At 45.0% G+C, this 14,640-nt stretch overlaps 1 protein-coding gene and 1 pseudogene across 5 annotated transcripts in view; one reads left to right on the top strand and one right to left on the bottom strand.

Moving 5' to 3' along the window:
• The first annotated feature begins 7,806 nt into the window (after positions 1 to 7,806).
• On the top strand, positions 7,807 to 8,385 carry LOC141981884 (myb/SANT-like DNA-binding domain-containing protein 7; annotated as a pseudogene).
• Positions 8,386 to 13,718: 5,333 nt separating this feature from the next.
• Positions 13,719 to 14,640, bottom strand: part of COL15A1 (collagen type XV alpha 1 chain) — a 270,398-nt gene continuing 269,476 nt past the window's right edge. For all 5 annotated transcript variants that reach the window (XM_074945147.1, XM_074945146.1, XM_074945144.1 and 2 more), the window contains 2 exons: positions 14,386 to 14,501; positions 13,719 to 13,999 (listed from right to left, as the gene is read on the bottom strand). In XM_074945147.1, coding sequence (XP_074801248.1) covers positions 13,783 to 13,999; positions 14,386 to 14,501 — 333 coding nt within the window. In that variant the 3' untranslated portion in view covers positions 13,719 to 13,782. The remainder of the gene's footprint in view (positions 14,000 to 14,385; positions 14,502 to 14,640) is intronic.

Genomic DNA, 14,640 nt, shown 5'->3' on the forward strand with positions numbered 1-14,640 from the left:
CACCTGCCGGGGGTGGGGGGGCTGCCAGGCTGTTGGGCCTCCTCCCTCAGCAGGTGCAGCAGTCAGCCTGCTGCCAGTGCCACTTCCTTAGCTGGAAGCAGCCAGCGGGGGAGCGCAGGGCAGAGCTGCAGGGGGCAGCCGCCCACTGCCCAGGGTGCAGGTGAGCAGGAACGCTCGCACACGGGGGTGGCAGGAAGCCCTGGGGGAGACACGCAGGGGCAGGAGGCGGGGTCGGGGGAGAGACCCAGCCCCAAACATTGGTGGAACAGGGCCCCCGGGGTCCTGAATTTGCTGGAGCATGGGCACCACGGGCTCATATAACTCGTCGCCCCTGAGTGTGGGTAGGCATAACCGTGCTACTATCACACCGTAATGTATGGTGTAGATGTACTCTCAATGGTTGGCCCAAATAGATTAATCCTGCAGCTCAGGAAGTACAGGAGAACCTCAGAGGTACGAACACCAGAATTACAAACTGACCGGTCAACCACACACCTCATTTGGAACCGGAAGTACGCAATCAGGCAGCAGCAGAGACAAAAACAAAACGAAAATCTCACAAATACAGTACTGTGTTAAACGTAAACTACTAAAAATATAAAGGGCAAGTTTAAAAACAAGATTTGACAAGGTAAGGAAACAGTTTCTGTGCTTGTTTCATTTAAATTAAGGAAGTTAAAAGCAGCATTTTTCTTCTGCTTAGTAAAGTTTCAAAGCTGTATTATGTCAATGTTTAATTGTAAACTTTTGAAAGAAACACCAAACTGTTTTGTTCAGCGTTACGAACAACCTCCATTCCCTGGGTGTTTGTAACTCTGAGTTACAATATAACTGTAATTATTTCAGCCCACGCGGTGGGGTCTTGTGCTTTTCCTGCTAGAGCTCCAGAGTCTTTGCCTGTAGGTGGGTTCATTGCATGCATACCACCTATAGTTATGGTAAAATTTGGATGCTATCATGTAATAAAAGGCTGGATTTTAATGCATACATACAAGGTGGCAGTATTAAGCTTGTATGTGCAATCTTAACGCTGGCATTTTGTGACTTTTGAGTGCTTAATCCTGCAAAATGTGATGTTCGCATCATATACAGATTTTTGGTAGAAAATTTACTAATTTGTTTTTTTAAAAAAAGAGAAATTCCATGATTTTGAATTATTTGGCTTGGCTTTGCTGGGTAGCCCCTTCCTGTGCACTTCAATGGGTCTGAGAGAGTGAGCTGTGACCCATGCCCATGATGTAAAGGGCACTGTGAATGAGGTCTAAAAGAGGCTGTGTGTGTGTGTATGGGGGGGGGGACCCTCCTCCCTCACCTGCAAAACAAACATCAGTTCATATCCTGGGTCAAAATTAATGAAATATTAAAATCAATGAAATCCTTCCAAACCTAGTGGCAGCTGTGAACTGCCACTGCTAGAAGTTTGCAATATTGGTGTAGCCGTATTGGTCCCAGGAGATTAAAGACAAGGTTGGCGAGGTAATATCTTTTATTGGACCAACTTCTGTTGGTAAAAGAGACAAGCTTTCGAGCTTCACACAGAGCTCTCCTCCAGTGTAGCTCAAAAGCTCGTCTCTCTCACCAACAGAAGTTGGTCCAATAAAATACACTACCTCGCCCGCCTGCTAGTCATGTTTAGCAGGGAGTTTTAGTTGCTACCTATAGTAACAAAGGTTCAGATCAGTATTATAGGTGCTTAACTCACATTGAAGTCAATGGGAGTTAACCATCTAAATACGTTTTGAGGATCTGGGCCAAAGTTTCTTGTTGGTTGGGTAGCTGTGAAAGGGTGGAACCTTGGAGGAGACAGGGCTGACCTAATGAAACAATTCCCTAGGTGCCTACTCCAAAGCCCATTGAAGTGAATGGGAGTTTGTCTTTTGCCTTCAGTGGGCTTTAGCTGATGCCCTAGGTGAGTGACAGTGTTTTGCACGTGTATGGTTTGCAATAGCATTTGCTTTTCCATGTTTTAAACATGTCTTAAGTGATGTTTAAAGTTTTTTTTTTTATCTTTACTGTTTGGTACACTCAAGTGACCCATCGCTGCATATCGGCCGTTTGGCTGTGTTAAGTGTGACATCCTAAAAAGGAAGGTTCCTGACAAACCGGGACAGCTGCATACCCTGGCAGTTTTTTCAGGCAGAATCAAATGGACACTAGAAGACTTCTGTTGAACTTTGGCTTGCCCTTGCAAGCTGGTCTAACTTTTCTGTAGGAACTACTTTGAAGTCTCCTGCTGTATATGCAGCTATCAGAAGTATGGCAGAAGGACTGGAACCTAAAAGTGTTTGGGCTTTTAGCTGGGCTGGGACCAATGGCAGGCACAAATCAGGTTTGTTGAGCCATAGCAAAGTCAACTTGTCACAGTCTGAAAACAAAAGCAGGAAGCGAAAAAGCCATGTTGAGGGCCTTGATTAAAAAAAAAAATCCCTCATGCTTAGAAAGTAGTTTCTAGTCCAGAAATCACTGGGTGCTCAGGGCCCAGGAAGGTTCCGAAGGCGCTGAGCTAGGGATAGCTTACAGGAAGTTTTGTAAACTGTATTAGAAATGAACAGCTCAATTCTGTATGGAAGTGGAAAGAGGAATGTTAGGCGAGCCACTGTTGGGACAAGACCACTCACATCTCGGTATGGTGCATCCAGGAAAGGTAGTGGTACAGTGGTGCATTACTAATGATCAACAGTACAACAAGAAACCACATAGTATTTTGCAGCATCCTGAGGGAAAGAACCCTTGAAAAGAAGAAAATGCCTCTTGGTTCCACTCTAATGGGGAGTCTCCCCACTTGATGAATCTGTGACTCTTGAGTTTGAGTCATAGGATCCTTACCATCTAGGGCTTAGATTCTTAGGTCAGTGGGATCTACCACTGATTGGAGGGTCTCAGAGCCCTGTGGCTTCCCGGGAAATGTGCTTGTAGTACAGTAAGCCAGGAAGAGCCCTCCTTCAATCTAGAGGGGCAAGGCTTTGAGTAAGTGAGAGGGCTCCTCAATCAGAAAACAACTTCTGTCTGTGATCTTGAGGCCAAAGAAAATACTTCTGTGGATAATGCAGTAAAGGATTTAACCAATCACTCTGATTTCCATATTTCCTTATGTGATACCCTTATTATCTGCTGTCATAATAATTCACCTTAAGGGTATCTCCCCCGAAGATGATTACCTTCTCTGTTAAAAAAATATAAGTTCCAATGTGACTTAACAATGTACGCCTAAAGTGATTAAATAGATTAATTACTATGTGCAGTAATTTAGATATTGATAGCTTTGAAAGTGGGAGTTCAGGCCATGAAATGTCTATCTGTTTCCAGGCATCTTCTTTTTTCCCCTTTAACTGTGGCTTAGATAATCTTTCTTCTCCTTTCTTTATTTTATTGTCCCGCACGATTCTTTTCTTTGGCCAGTTAAGTCTGTAATAAACCATGTTAAAATGTCAAATAAACCCTTAAAAATAGTCACCACCACCTTAACTTTTGTACTATTTGAAGGTAGGTGACACAAATGGACTAAAGAGCTGCAAATCATTGCCACACAAGGACCCTGCTCTCGCATTCAACAGATGATTAAAAATATACCTTTGTGACTCCACAAGGTACTGTTGGTGCAGTCACTCAATCCAGATGAAGGTTACATTTCTGATGTCATTGACCCTGCTTCTGACACATTTGACTTTTGTGAGCCACCCCATTTTGTCACCTCCCTTTATAAAGAGACACATATGAACATTTTTTTCTAAAATGAATGTGCTCAATTCTCCATTTATAAGGACAAACTAAACCAATGTATCATCTTAAATTTGATTTTATAACAGTTGCAGTGGATTAAATTTGTTTAAAGTAACACCTTTAATTAAACCAATGCAACTTGTGGCAATCATGTCTCAGTTACCCAATAGCTTATTTTTACTTCTCTGTTGCTTTTCTTTGAACTTCTTCCAAGTTGTCAGGGTCTCTTTTTAAAGTGCATTTGCACCCTAAATACAAGGCAGTTCATAAGAACATAAGAACGGCCCTATTCGGTCAGACCAAAGGTCCATCTAGCCCAGTATCCTGTCCTCTGACAGTGGCCAATGGCAGGTGCCCCAAAGGGAATGAACAGACAGGTTATCATCAAGTGATCCATGCCCTGTCACTCAATCTCAGCTTCTGGCAAACAGAGGCTAGGGACACCATTCCTGCCCATCCTGACTAATAGCCATTGGTGGACCTATCGTCCATGAATCTATCTAGCTCCCTTTTGAACCCCTTCAAACAAAGCCTGACCAGTTTAGAGGAGAGGGATAATCTTGTGTGTTCTACACAATCTCATTCATTCCAGACAATGTAGCATGGGTCTCTTTTGAAATGTTATGTTAAACAGCATCTCTTCTGCTGTACTGTGGTTGACTCATTCAGTTTACCATCCACTACAGTTTAACGTCCAAGTGCTTATTTGAACTATCATTGGCCTCCCCAATACATAAGAACGACCCTACTGGGTCAGACCAAAGGTCCCTATAGCCCAGCATCCTGTCTTCCGACAGTGGCCAGTGCCAGGTGCCCCAGAGGGAATGAACAGAACAGGTAATCATCAAATGATCCATCCCCTGTCGCTCGTTCCCATCTTCTGGCAAACAGAGGCTAGGGACACCATTCCTGCCCATCCTGGCTAATAGCCATTGATGGACCTATCCTCCACGAATTTATCTAGTTCTTTTTGGAGCCCTGTTATGATCTTGGCCTTCACAACATCCTCTGGCAAGGAGTTCCTCAGGTTGACTGGTCATTGTGTGAAGAAATACTTCCTTTTATTTGTTTTAAACCTGCTGCCTATTCATTTCATTTGGTGACCACCCCCCCACCCCCAGTCCTTGTGTTATGAGAAGTAGTAAACAACACTTCTTTATCTACTTTCTCGACACCAGTCATGATTTTATATATTCTCCACAAAGTTATGCCTGGCTTTTTTGCAGGGGCCAGCCCCAAATGCAAAACAATTGCCTCAATGAGGCCTTGTTAAAGATAAGGTGGGGAGATTTTGACATCTGTGTATGTTAATTTATTTGAAAATATTGAGTTAAATTCTGCTGTATTACAGTCTTGGGCAACCTTCTGGTCTTTGCTGGGTTGGACAGATGTAAATGACAATAGACACTGGGGTGCTATTTTTAATTAAAATTAGTGATTTCTTTCCCTGATATCTGCTGGTTACAATCAGCTTTCCAAAACTGGTACTCTCACCATTTTGGCAGGGGGTTTACACTGTTGACATTAGCGCCTTTGCTGATCTGTGGGAACAGCAGGTGCCCCTACACCAGGGCTGGCCCTAGGCATTTTGCCTGCCAGGGTGGAAACATTTTTGGCAGTGCACCGGAGTGCTAGAACCAAAAAAATAAAAATAAAAAAAGAAGGGCCAAGTGGCACAGTAGCATGGTGCCCACCAACAAGCTGGAAGCCAGGATGACCGCTCTGCTCACCTGCATCTAAAACCAGTCCTGCCCAATGCAACAGCAGCCTATGTACTGCACTGATGTATGGATCATGTCCTGCCAATGGTTGCTGCTTCTGCCAGGTAAGGGAAGGCAGTTAGTTCTGGGCTTAGTGAATAGCCATGACCAACAGAGAGACAATACACTCACTTTGTGCCACCCAGTGAGCCTTGGGAAATAAACAAATCAGACCAATCAAATCAGCAAAGCTTAAATCCTGTGAGATAGTGATTATGCTATTATGCCCGTTTTACCTATGGGGAGCTGTGCCAGAGAAAGTTTAAGTGACTTGCCCTGGGTGACACAGAAAGTGTTTAGCAGAACTGCAAATTGAACCTGAGCTCTCTTGCATTCCAGGCTAGTACCCTAACCACGGTACAATCTTTCTCTGCAGTAATTAAAAATTACTAATAACTGTTAATTTTGTTAACTTATTTCTCAGCATGGTGTACCAGATTAAAGGGCAACTGTTTCACCTGCTTATATCAGGTCGAAATTTGGCACAATGTGTTTACTTGAACATCTGTCAAAGAGCAGCCCTGTGTGGTGTTTAGATGTTGCTTGTAATTACTAGACTTGGGAGCACTGACTGTTGGGAGTCTGAAAGGACAGGAAACAGGAATGAGAGGGGAAGAGTTGAGAGGTTGGGAGAAAGCTACCGAGGGTGCAGCAGCAGCTTAGTAAAGAGGTTTCCACTTTGAAAATAAAGTCCTGTTGAAGCTTGTTAGTACCTTGCCTGGTGGATACAACACCCTGCCATGTATATGCCCAGGCATGGAGGGGTGCATATGTCTGCTCTTAAACGGCCTCATGGTGTAGTATGAGAGAGGGTGTGCAGACATTTCTGCTCTCCCTTCTCAATATCATTCATTATTTTGCATATTCTTATCTTGTCCCCTGAATTGGTCAGTTTCTTCTATTACTTTTTTTAGATGAAGTGACCATAACTGAATGCTGTATTCCATGTGATGGTCTACCACTGACATATTGGCCTTCCTATATTTAGGTTTTGGATCATTCGCTATCCCATCCCTCCTGCAGTCCCAGTCTTCTGATTGCTTTACAGACAGGTTTTGTAATGACTCATCTTTGTAGTGGTCCAGTGTACTGGAGTGAATGTCAATCTAATTTCCCCATACTGTTACTCACACCTTCTTGTCAACCATTTGAAATGGGTCACCCTCATTACCACTACAAAAGTGATTTTTCCTCCCTTGGTATCCTACACTTAATTGAATTGTCTCATTAGACTGACCCCCCCACCTGGTAAGGCAACTCCCATCTTTTCATGTACTATGTATAAATATACCTGCTACTGTATTTTCCACTCCATGCATCTGATGAAGTGGGTTTTAGCCCACGAAAGCTTATGCCCAAATAAATGCATTAGTCTCTAAGGTGCCACAAGGACTCCTCGTTGTTTTTGCTGATACAGACAAACATGGCTACCCCTCTGACACAAGGTCTAGGACCCTTGTAAATCCTATTTTGAGGGTTTAATTGTGACTTATATGGGGCATATACTTTGTGCTGACCCATAGTGAGTAAGTGAGAGTAACATCCTCAGTACAATTAAATTTTCTTCAGCACAGGAGTCTGCCTTCTGTACCCCAAAGAGGTTAAAAGTGAGAAAGCTGTTACTGTGTAAAGTTTACTTAGGGCATGTCTGCATTTAGCACGCTGCAGCCGCGCAGCTGTACCGGTTCAGCAGCAGCGCCGCTTCAGTGCATGTGGCGAAGTGGCTCTATGCTAGTGGTTCTCAACCCACGGCCCAATCAGCACACAGCTGTGGCCCAAGTGACATCCTCAGAGCCATACAGATAGTATATATATTGTGTGTGGCTGCCAGTCACACAACACATAGAGAGCTGCATATGTGGCTCACGGTGGTAAATAGGTTGAGAACCACTGCTCTATGCTCTCCCATCGGCATAAAAAAGCCCATCCCCTCGAGTAGCAGAAGCTGTGGCCTGGTCTACACTACAAACTTAGGTTGACATGAGCCGCATTAAGTCGATCTAATAATGCGTCTACGCTACTGAGTCCCTTCTGCCGACCTAAGTGGCCTGTAAAGTCGACTTCTGTATTCCGCCTCTGTGAGAGGCGTAGCACTTGATTCGACATTCATGGGTTGACACGGGGATAGTGTAGACACTGCATGTGTAATTTGAATGAATTGACCTCCAGGAGGTGCTCCGCTGTGACCGCTCTGGAGAGCATTTTCAATTCCACTGCACATCAGCCACCGTACACAGGAAACAGCTGGTCCCATTAAAGCCCCGGGAACTTTTGAATGTTCATTTCCTGTTTGATCAGCGTGGAGAGCTCTCCAGTACAGTTGATCATGGAGACTCAAGGCTGCAAATATGCTCCAGCATGGAGTACACAGGAGGTGGTCGATCTTATTGTTGTGTGGGGAGAAGAGTCCGTGCAGGCAGAACTCCAATCCAGCAGCAGAAACGCTGACATTTATGCCAAGATAGCATGGGGTATGGGGGAAAAGGGCTACACCAGGGACATGCAGCAGTGCCATGTGAAAATAAAGGCGCTTCAGCAAGCATAATGGAAGACAAGGAAGGCAAACTGTCATTCTGGTTCTGCCCCACAAACATGCTGCTTTTATGATATCAAGGAGCTGCATGTGATTCTCGGTGATGACCCCGCCACTACCACAAAACGCTCCATGGATACTTCCTAGGAGGGCCAGGCGACCTCGAGCAACAACGAGGAAGTCATTGTTGATGAGGAAGAGGAGGAGGAGGAGTAGGAGAATGGGAAGCAGGCAAGCAGAGGATCCATTCTCCCTGACAGCCAAGGACTGTTTTTAACCCGGGAGCCCATCCCTTCACTGGCCCAGTTGGCAGCGGAGCGTGATGCCGGGGAAGGCACCTCCAGTGAGTCCACAGTTCCAATCAAACTGTAGGGGTGACATGCTATTACCTTTTATGTTTAATCTGAACAAAAAAGTAGGTGTAGTGGGTATCAGTGGCCACCCAGCTACGCAGAGGGTGCTCTCTGAAAAAGACTGTTTATTTGCATGAGGGTGGCCTGGGAATCCTCCATGGGGATCTCTAGGAAGCTTTCATCCTTTGCAGAAGGTTTCTGGGAAGGGCTGCCTTATTTCATCCACCATGATAGGACACTTTCCTGCACCACTCCAGTATTAACTCTGCTGGCATCATTGCAGCACACAGCATTGCAGCATAAGGACCAGATCTGTACCCAGACCACTTGCAGAATCTGCTCCCTTGCTACCTCTGTTACCCTCAGGAGAGTGATGTTGCATAGGGTCACCTAGAGGGAAATGGGGGAAGTTTTCAATGCTAGCCTTTAAACTGCAAACAATTCCACAAGTAATCCATCTGTAATCCAATCCAACAAGTAATCCCCATCTGGTGACATCTGGGTCAAACAACCATGCTTTCCCAAACGTGCCGTAGTTGTGGTTGGAAGGGATCACCATGTATTGCAAGGAGCACTGGAAAAAATGGGGGTGTGGGGGTGGCAGCTTCCTGTTTGTCTCCCTTCCTCCATGACCCAGTGCTGCTTTTGTAAAAACCAAACTATTTGGGGGGCTTTACACTGGTGCCTGTCCTCAAGCACCATCCAGGTTGCTAGGGGAAAGGGAGCTTTTCTCAAGTTCCAACCTGTGATCCTAAGGATGTCTTCACAAAAGCAGCAGGACAAGACCTCTGGCCCATGCCTCGTGGCCTTACTCACCATGGCTGGAGCAGCAAACCGACTCTTGTAGTAGCCACAGGTTGTGATTACATTGTGGCTTGCAGTGAAGTGTATTGAGGGGTGTTTTTTATAAAAAAATAAAATAAAAAATAACCCTGCACCAGAAACAATGTATGCACTGTTAATGTTACCCTTGTGCTTTGCATTCCTTGCAGCTGAAACCTGGTCTGTCGGTGCATCCTCCACACCAGGACATTGACGTCCCCAGATTAGAAAGTGGAAAAAGATGACTCGGGAGGACATGTTCAGTGAGTTAATGTGCGCCTCCGAGAGTGACAAGACGGAGCTCAGAGCATGGAGGATCACACTGTCCAAGAACCTGGACACGGACAGGAGATCATGCAGGGAACAAGAGCGTGTCATGCAGGAAGAGATGCTCTGGATTATGAAGGAGCAATCAGACATGTTGAGGCATCTGGCTGAGGTTCAAGAAAGGCAGCTGGATTCTAGAGTTCCTCTGCAGCCTTTGCTGAACCTGCTGCCATCATCACCCAGTTCTACATCCTCCTCCCCGACATGTCCTATGAGGTGGGAGAAAGCGGGAAGCTCGACATCCCTTGCACTCAACACCAGGGGAGGGTACTAGGACCAGAAGGCGCCCATTCCCACACCTCTGATTGTTATTGCAGTACATCTGTAAGCAAGCTTTCTTTGTTTCTCCCCCCAGAGTGTTATTAGCCCTTTTGCCCCAGGTTATCTTACTTTTCTTTGCTGTCTCTGTGTGTTTGTGTGCATAACAAAACTTAACGGATGGAGAAGAAAAGGCTCTTTATTCATTAAACACATGGTGGTTGGTGGAGGTGGCGCTTACAGGGGAGAAAATGCACTGGAGGGAACAGTTTGGTAAGGAACAACACAATGTCACATTACTCTGACTCATTGCTGAAACTAGTTTTCAAAGCCCCACAAAGACGCAGAGCCCCTCGATGTGCTTTTCTTATTACCCTGGTGTATGGCTTCTCAAAACTGGCTGCCAGGTGATCTGCCTTAACCCCCCCCACCTCAGCGGAAACTTTTCTCCCTTTGTTTCCCAGTTATTATGGAGCAAGCACACAGCAGGCAGTAATAACAATGGGGATATTGCTTTCACTGAGGTCTAACCTAGTAAGCAAACAGCACCAGCGACCTTTTAAACATCCATAGGCACATTCCACCACCATTCTGTACTTGCTCAGCCTATGGTTGAACTGGTCCTCACTGCTGACCAAGCTGCCTGTGTGCAGCTTCATGAGCCATGAGCGCAAGGGTAAGGCTGGGTCTCCCAGGATCAGGATTAGCATTTCAACATCACCAATGATTATTTTGCAATCTGGAAAGAAAGTCCCTCTTTGACCCTTTCTGAATGGACCGGAGTTCCTAAAGATGTGCGCGTCATGCACCTTTCCCAACCATCCCATGTTGATGTCAGTGAAACGGCCCCTGTGATCCACCAGTGCTTGCGATACCATTGAGAAGTACCCCTTTCGGTTATGTACTCTTTGGCAAGGTGGTCTGGTGCCAAGATAGGGATTTGCGTTCTATCGCTCCACTGCAGTTAGGGAACCCCATTGTGGCAAAACCATCCACTATGTCCTGAATGTTGCCCAGAGTCACTACCCTTCTTAGCAGAAGTCTGTTAATGGCCTTGCAAACTTGGATCACAACAGATCCCACGGTAGATTTACCCACTCCAAATTGATGCCCCACTGACCGGTAGCAGTCTGACATTGCAAGTGTCCACAGAGCGATTGCCACTCACTTCTCCACTGTCAGAGCAGCTCTCATTTCAGTATTGCTATGCTTCAGGGCTGGGGAAAGCTCTGCACACAGTTCCTGGAACGTGGCCATATGCATCTGAAAGTTCTACAGCCACTGCTCATCATCCCAGAGCTGCATAATGATGTGGTCCCACCACTCAGTGCTTGTTTCCCAGGCCCAAAAATGGCACTCAACAGTGTCAAGGTGATGCATGACTATCACCAGCAACTGCAAATTGCTCTGCTCTATGTCTTCCACCAGGGCTGCTTGCGTGGCATCACATGGTTCTGCACGGCAGCTCCTGGCTGCGTAAATACTGCAGGATAAGGTGTGAGGTGTTTGTAATGCTCACAACAACAGTGTATAGCTGAGCGGGGTCCATGCTTATTGTGCTATGGCACCTGTGCGGGTAACCCAGGCTTATGAAAAAAGGCGTGAAAAAGGCTTGGTTTGTTTGCCGTTGATTTCAGGGAGGGAGGGAGGTAAGTGCATCATGGGAGACTAACGCCATGTTTCCATAACCACACGCGCCAATGTTTTGGTCCTATAAGGCACTGCAAGCCCAACCCAAAATTCCACTAAGCGAGGTGCACTATGGGATAGCTTCCCACAGTGCAGTGCTCCATGCTTCGATGCAAGCCCTGCTAGTGAGGATGCACTCCGCCGACACAATGAGTGGAGTGTGGACGTGCAAGATTGACATTTGGAGGCTCAATGTCGACTTACATAAAGTCGACTTAACTTTGTAGTGTAGACATGGCCTATGTCAGCAGGAGAAGCCAACATAAGTGGAAGTACAGATGTAGCCTCAGTAAAGTTTTTCTAATTATTAAAGTAGAGTAATACCTGGAGAGAATGCAATATGTCCTTATATAAGGATCTCTTATTAAGGTGAGAAACCGCTAATAGAGTGAAATCACTAGCATTGCTCTAGCATCCTGTCGGTGCCACTAACAATCTCACTTTTCAGCAGGAGAGGGACTGCTAGCTGAATACATTGCTAAGGCCCCAGTCTTGCAAACAGTCCCTGCAGGCAGACCCTTGCACCCATGTGAAGTCTCACAGACCTCAGTGGGACCCAGCCTGGATTGCCTGGCAGGATCAGGGCACTTGAGGTTCAGCACCTTGCAGGAGCCTCAGCCCCAAGTTTGGGGTTGAAGGTGCCCAGCACATCACAGGCATGCTCAGCCTTCTGCAGGCGTGAAGCCTGTATGAGCATAGTGAATCGTTGTTCAAAACAGAGTTAAGTGTGATAAAAAAGCAGCATTGCCTCATTAGTACATTATAGCAATGAAATTGACATTTACAGCGAGAAAGCAAACAGGTGACTCAGATAGCCCAGGAAAGATGCTTTTGTATTACTTAAAATGGAAAAATAAAACTGGATTTCATATTTTTACATCATATAAAAACCAATGCATTTATAATAATAAAAGCCATATGGATGGAAATCTTCACTGGAATGAAAGTAGCTACTGGAGTATTAAATTACTGATTTGATGGCAAATGAGTCACAAAATCTTCTAAAAAGAATAGCCATTTCCTACCTAGCCTCTAGCTTATACTTACAAAATGATAATGTGGAAGTTCATCTTTTACAGTTATAGTCTGTTAGATGATGGCAATAAGTAAATACCTTAAATTAAAATATACTGTAGGGAAATACAGATAAAACCTACAAATGTTACGGTAATACTGTTTGTGTGAGACATTAATATTTACTGATCATTTCTATAAGTACAGATTAGTTCATATTAACAAGCATAATAGCAGTGAAAAAGCGACAGTCTCACCATGGGGGGGACCAAGGCAGTCACTTTACATATAACTTAATGGGATAACATTGTCTAAACCCTATTTGAAAGAAAACATGACAGGTGTCTGTCACTCAGCAGTGCCTGTTACACTAAGAAACAGCTTCCTCTACGATGCAGTGGAATGAATAAAGTTCAGATGGTTCTTGTGCCTGCATTTGCTGTGCTCAGCTGTGGCGGTAAAACCAATTCGTACTGTCAGGACGTTTTCTGGAAACATTGCTTCGGGCTTCCTGACAATAGTAGCACCAAAGTATGGGTCAGAGTTTGCCTTCACTGTGAGTGAAATTCAGTCCTCCCACAAAGCCCGATGCCAGATTTTACAAAATGGGAGCCTGAAGCCAGGCTGTCAGGCTCATAGCTAGCTTCCACTGAAATGGGGCAGCCAGTTCCGTCAAAACTCCCAGCACTACAGAATTTAGGAGCATAACTTTAGGTCTCATTTTTTAAAAATAATCCTGATCTGAGTATTCAGGTGGAAAGAGGGACTAAGGGGAGATGAAATTCATCCCCTACAATCTACAGCCAGGGTGGACGGCTGCTATGGGCTGGAGTAGCAGTAGCAGCCCTTTTGTGTTGGTTGATTGTGGTACCAGAGCCACCAGATCTGAACAAACATGGATTTGTGGGCCTTCCCTTGGTCTTGCTCTCAGATCACACTTGGCCCGTCCCCAAAGTCATCTTCAGCCCCAGCCCCAGCCCCAGCCCCAGCCCCGCATAGGCCAACATGGAGACCAGATCCACAGCACACCAGGGATTAACAGGCATGTCTGCATGGTTGCTCAGCCGGCTGACTCCCCATGCAGCCCCTATATGGGGTTTAAGTGGTACCAAAGGCTGTCTGCCAGCCCTCTAAACCATGCCTGAATTCCACCCTGCTGGAATATTCTGTCTTGAGGTATGCTCTCTTTGGTTTTATTTGTAAATGTGCAATAAAAAAATAGAATATTTACACCATTAAAAATTAAATTTCAGTGTCAATGTTTTATGAAATAAAATTCAAATGTTTTCTACGTGCAACAGATGAATTATTTTCTTCGGATATCGGCTATGAAACTGTTTTCAATGCACAGAACAATAAACTTATTGCTGCAGCTGTAAGGCTTTTGCTCCAGAAGTTTCCCAGAGGTCAGTGGTGATGCTTGTCCCATGACTGCCATGTCAGCTGTCCGCCAAGCTTCACAGTAGTTGCGAACTAGCCGGATCCCGTTTGCAGTTGACCCGTGCCATATGATTTTTTGTGGCCTAAACAGTAATGTTTAAAGTTATTTTCCTGAAAGAATCCTTTATCTGTACATTAAATCTTATGCCTAAATCTATAACAGCCTGTGTCTCTGCACCCCTGCTGTAAATTCACTTGAAGCAATCAGAGTGTAGAAAGCAAAGCGAGGCCAAAGATATGGATGGGAAGAGAGGAAATTGGGACATCAGAGGTATTCCATTCCCTCTTTTTCTCTCAAGAGGAGAGTGGGAATGGGAGAAGAGGGGAATAGAGGAGAAGGAACGGAAGGGATGAGAGGAGAAGGGGGCAGTTAACCTTTGTCACATTTCTAGCAGCCCAGGGAATTTTGATGCTTACCAGCGAATAAAACTACATTTCATGTAATACAGAAAATACAGTGTGAACTCACCAAGATGGATCTGTCATGACATTTCTTCCATCAAAGGAGTATATTGGAATCTGGATGTTGAACTGTCCCCCGCTGCCAGTAAACACAGACTCCCAGTTGTTGAAGAGTATTTCTCCCTGTTGAAATTTTAAACACCATCTTTTACCAAGGTTTTTATCATATTATGAAATGCTAGAGGTAGTCTATAAATCCAAAATCTCTTCTACCTCTCAAAATACACATGATTAAGGCTAAGGTTTTTTCATGGTTACGAAC

This window comes from Natator depressus, chromosome 2, assembly GCF_965152275.1.
Source record: "Natator depressus isolate rNatDep1 chromosome 2, rNatDep2.hap1, whole genome shotgun sequence".
Classification (NCBI taxonomy): domain Eukaryota; kingdom Metazoa; phylum Chordata; order Testudines; family Cheloniidae; genus Natator; species Natator depressus.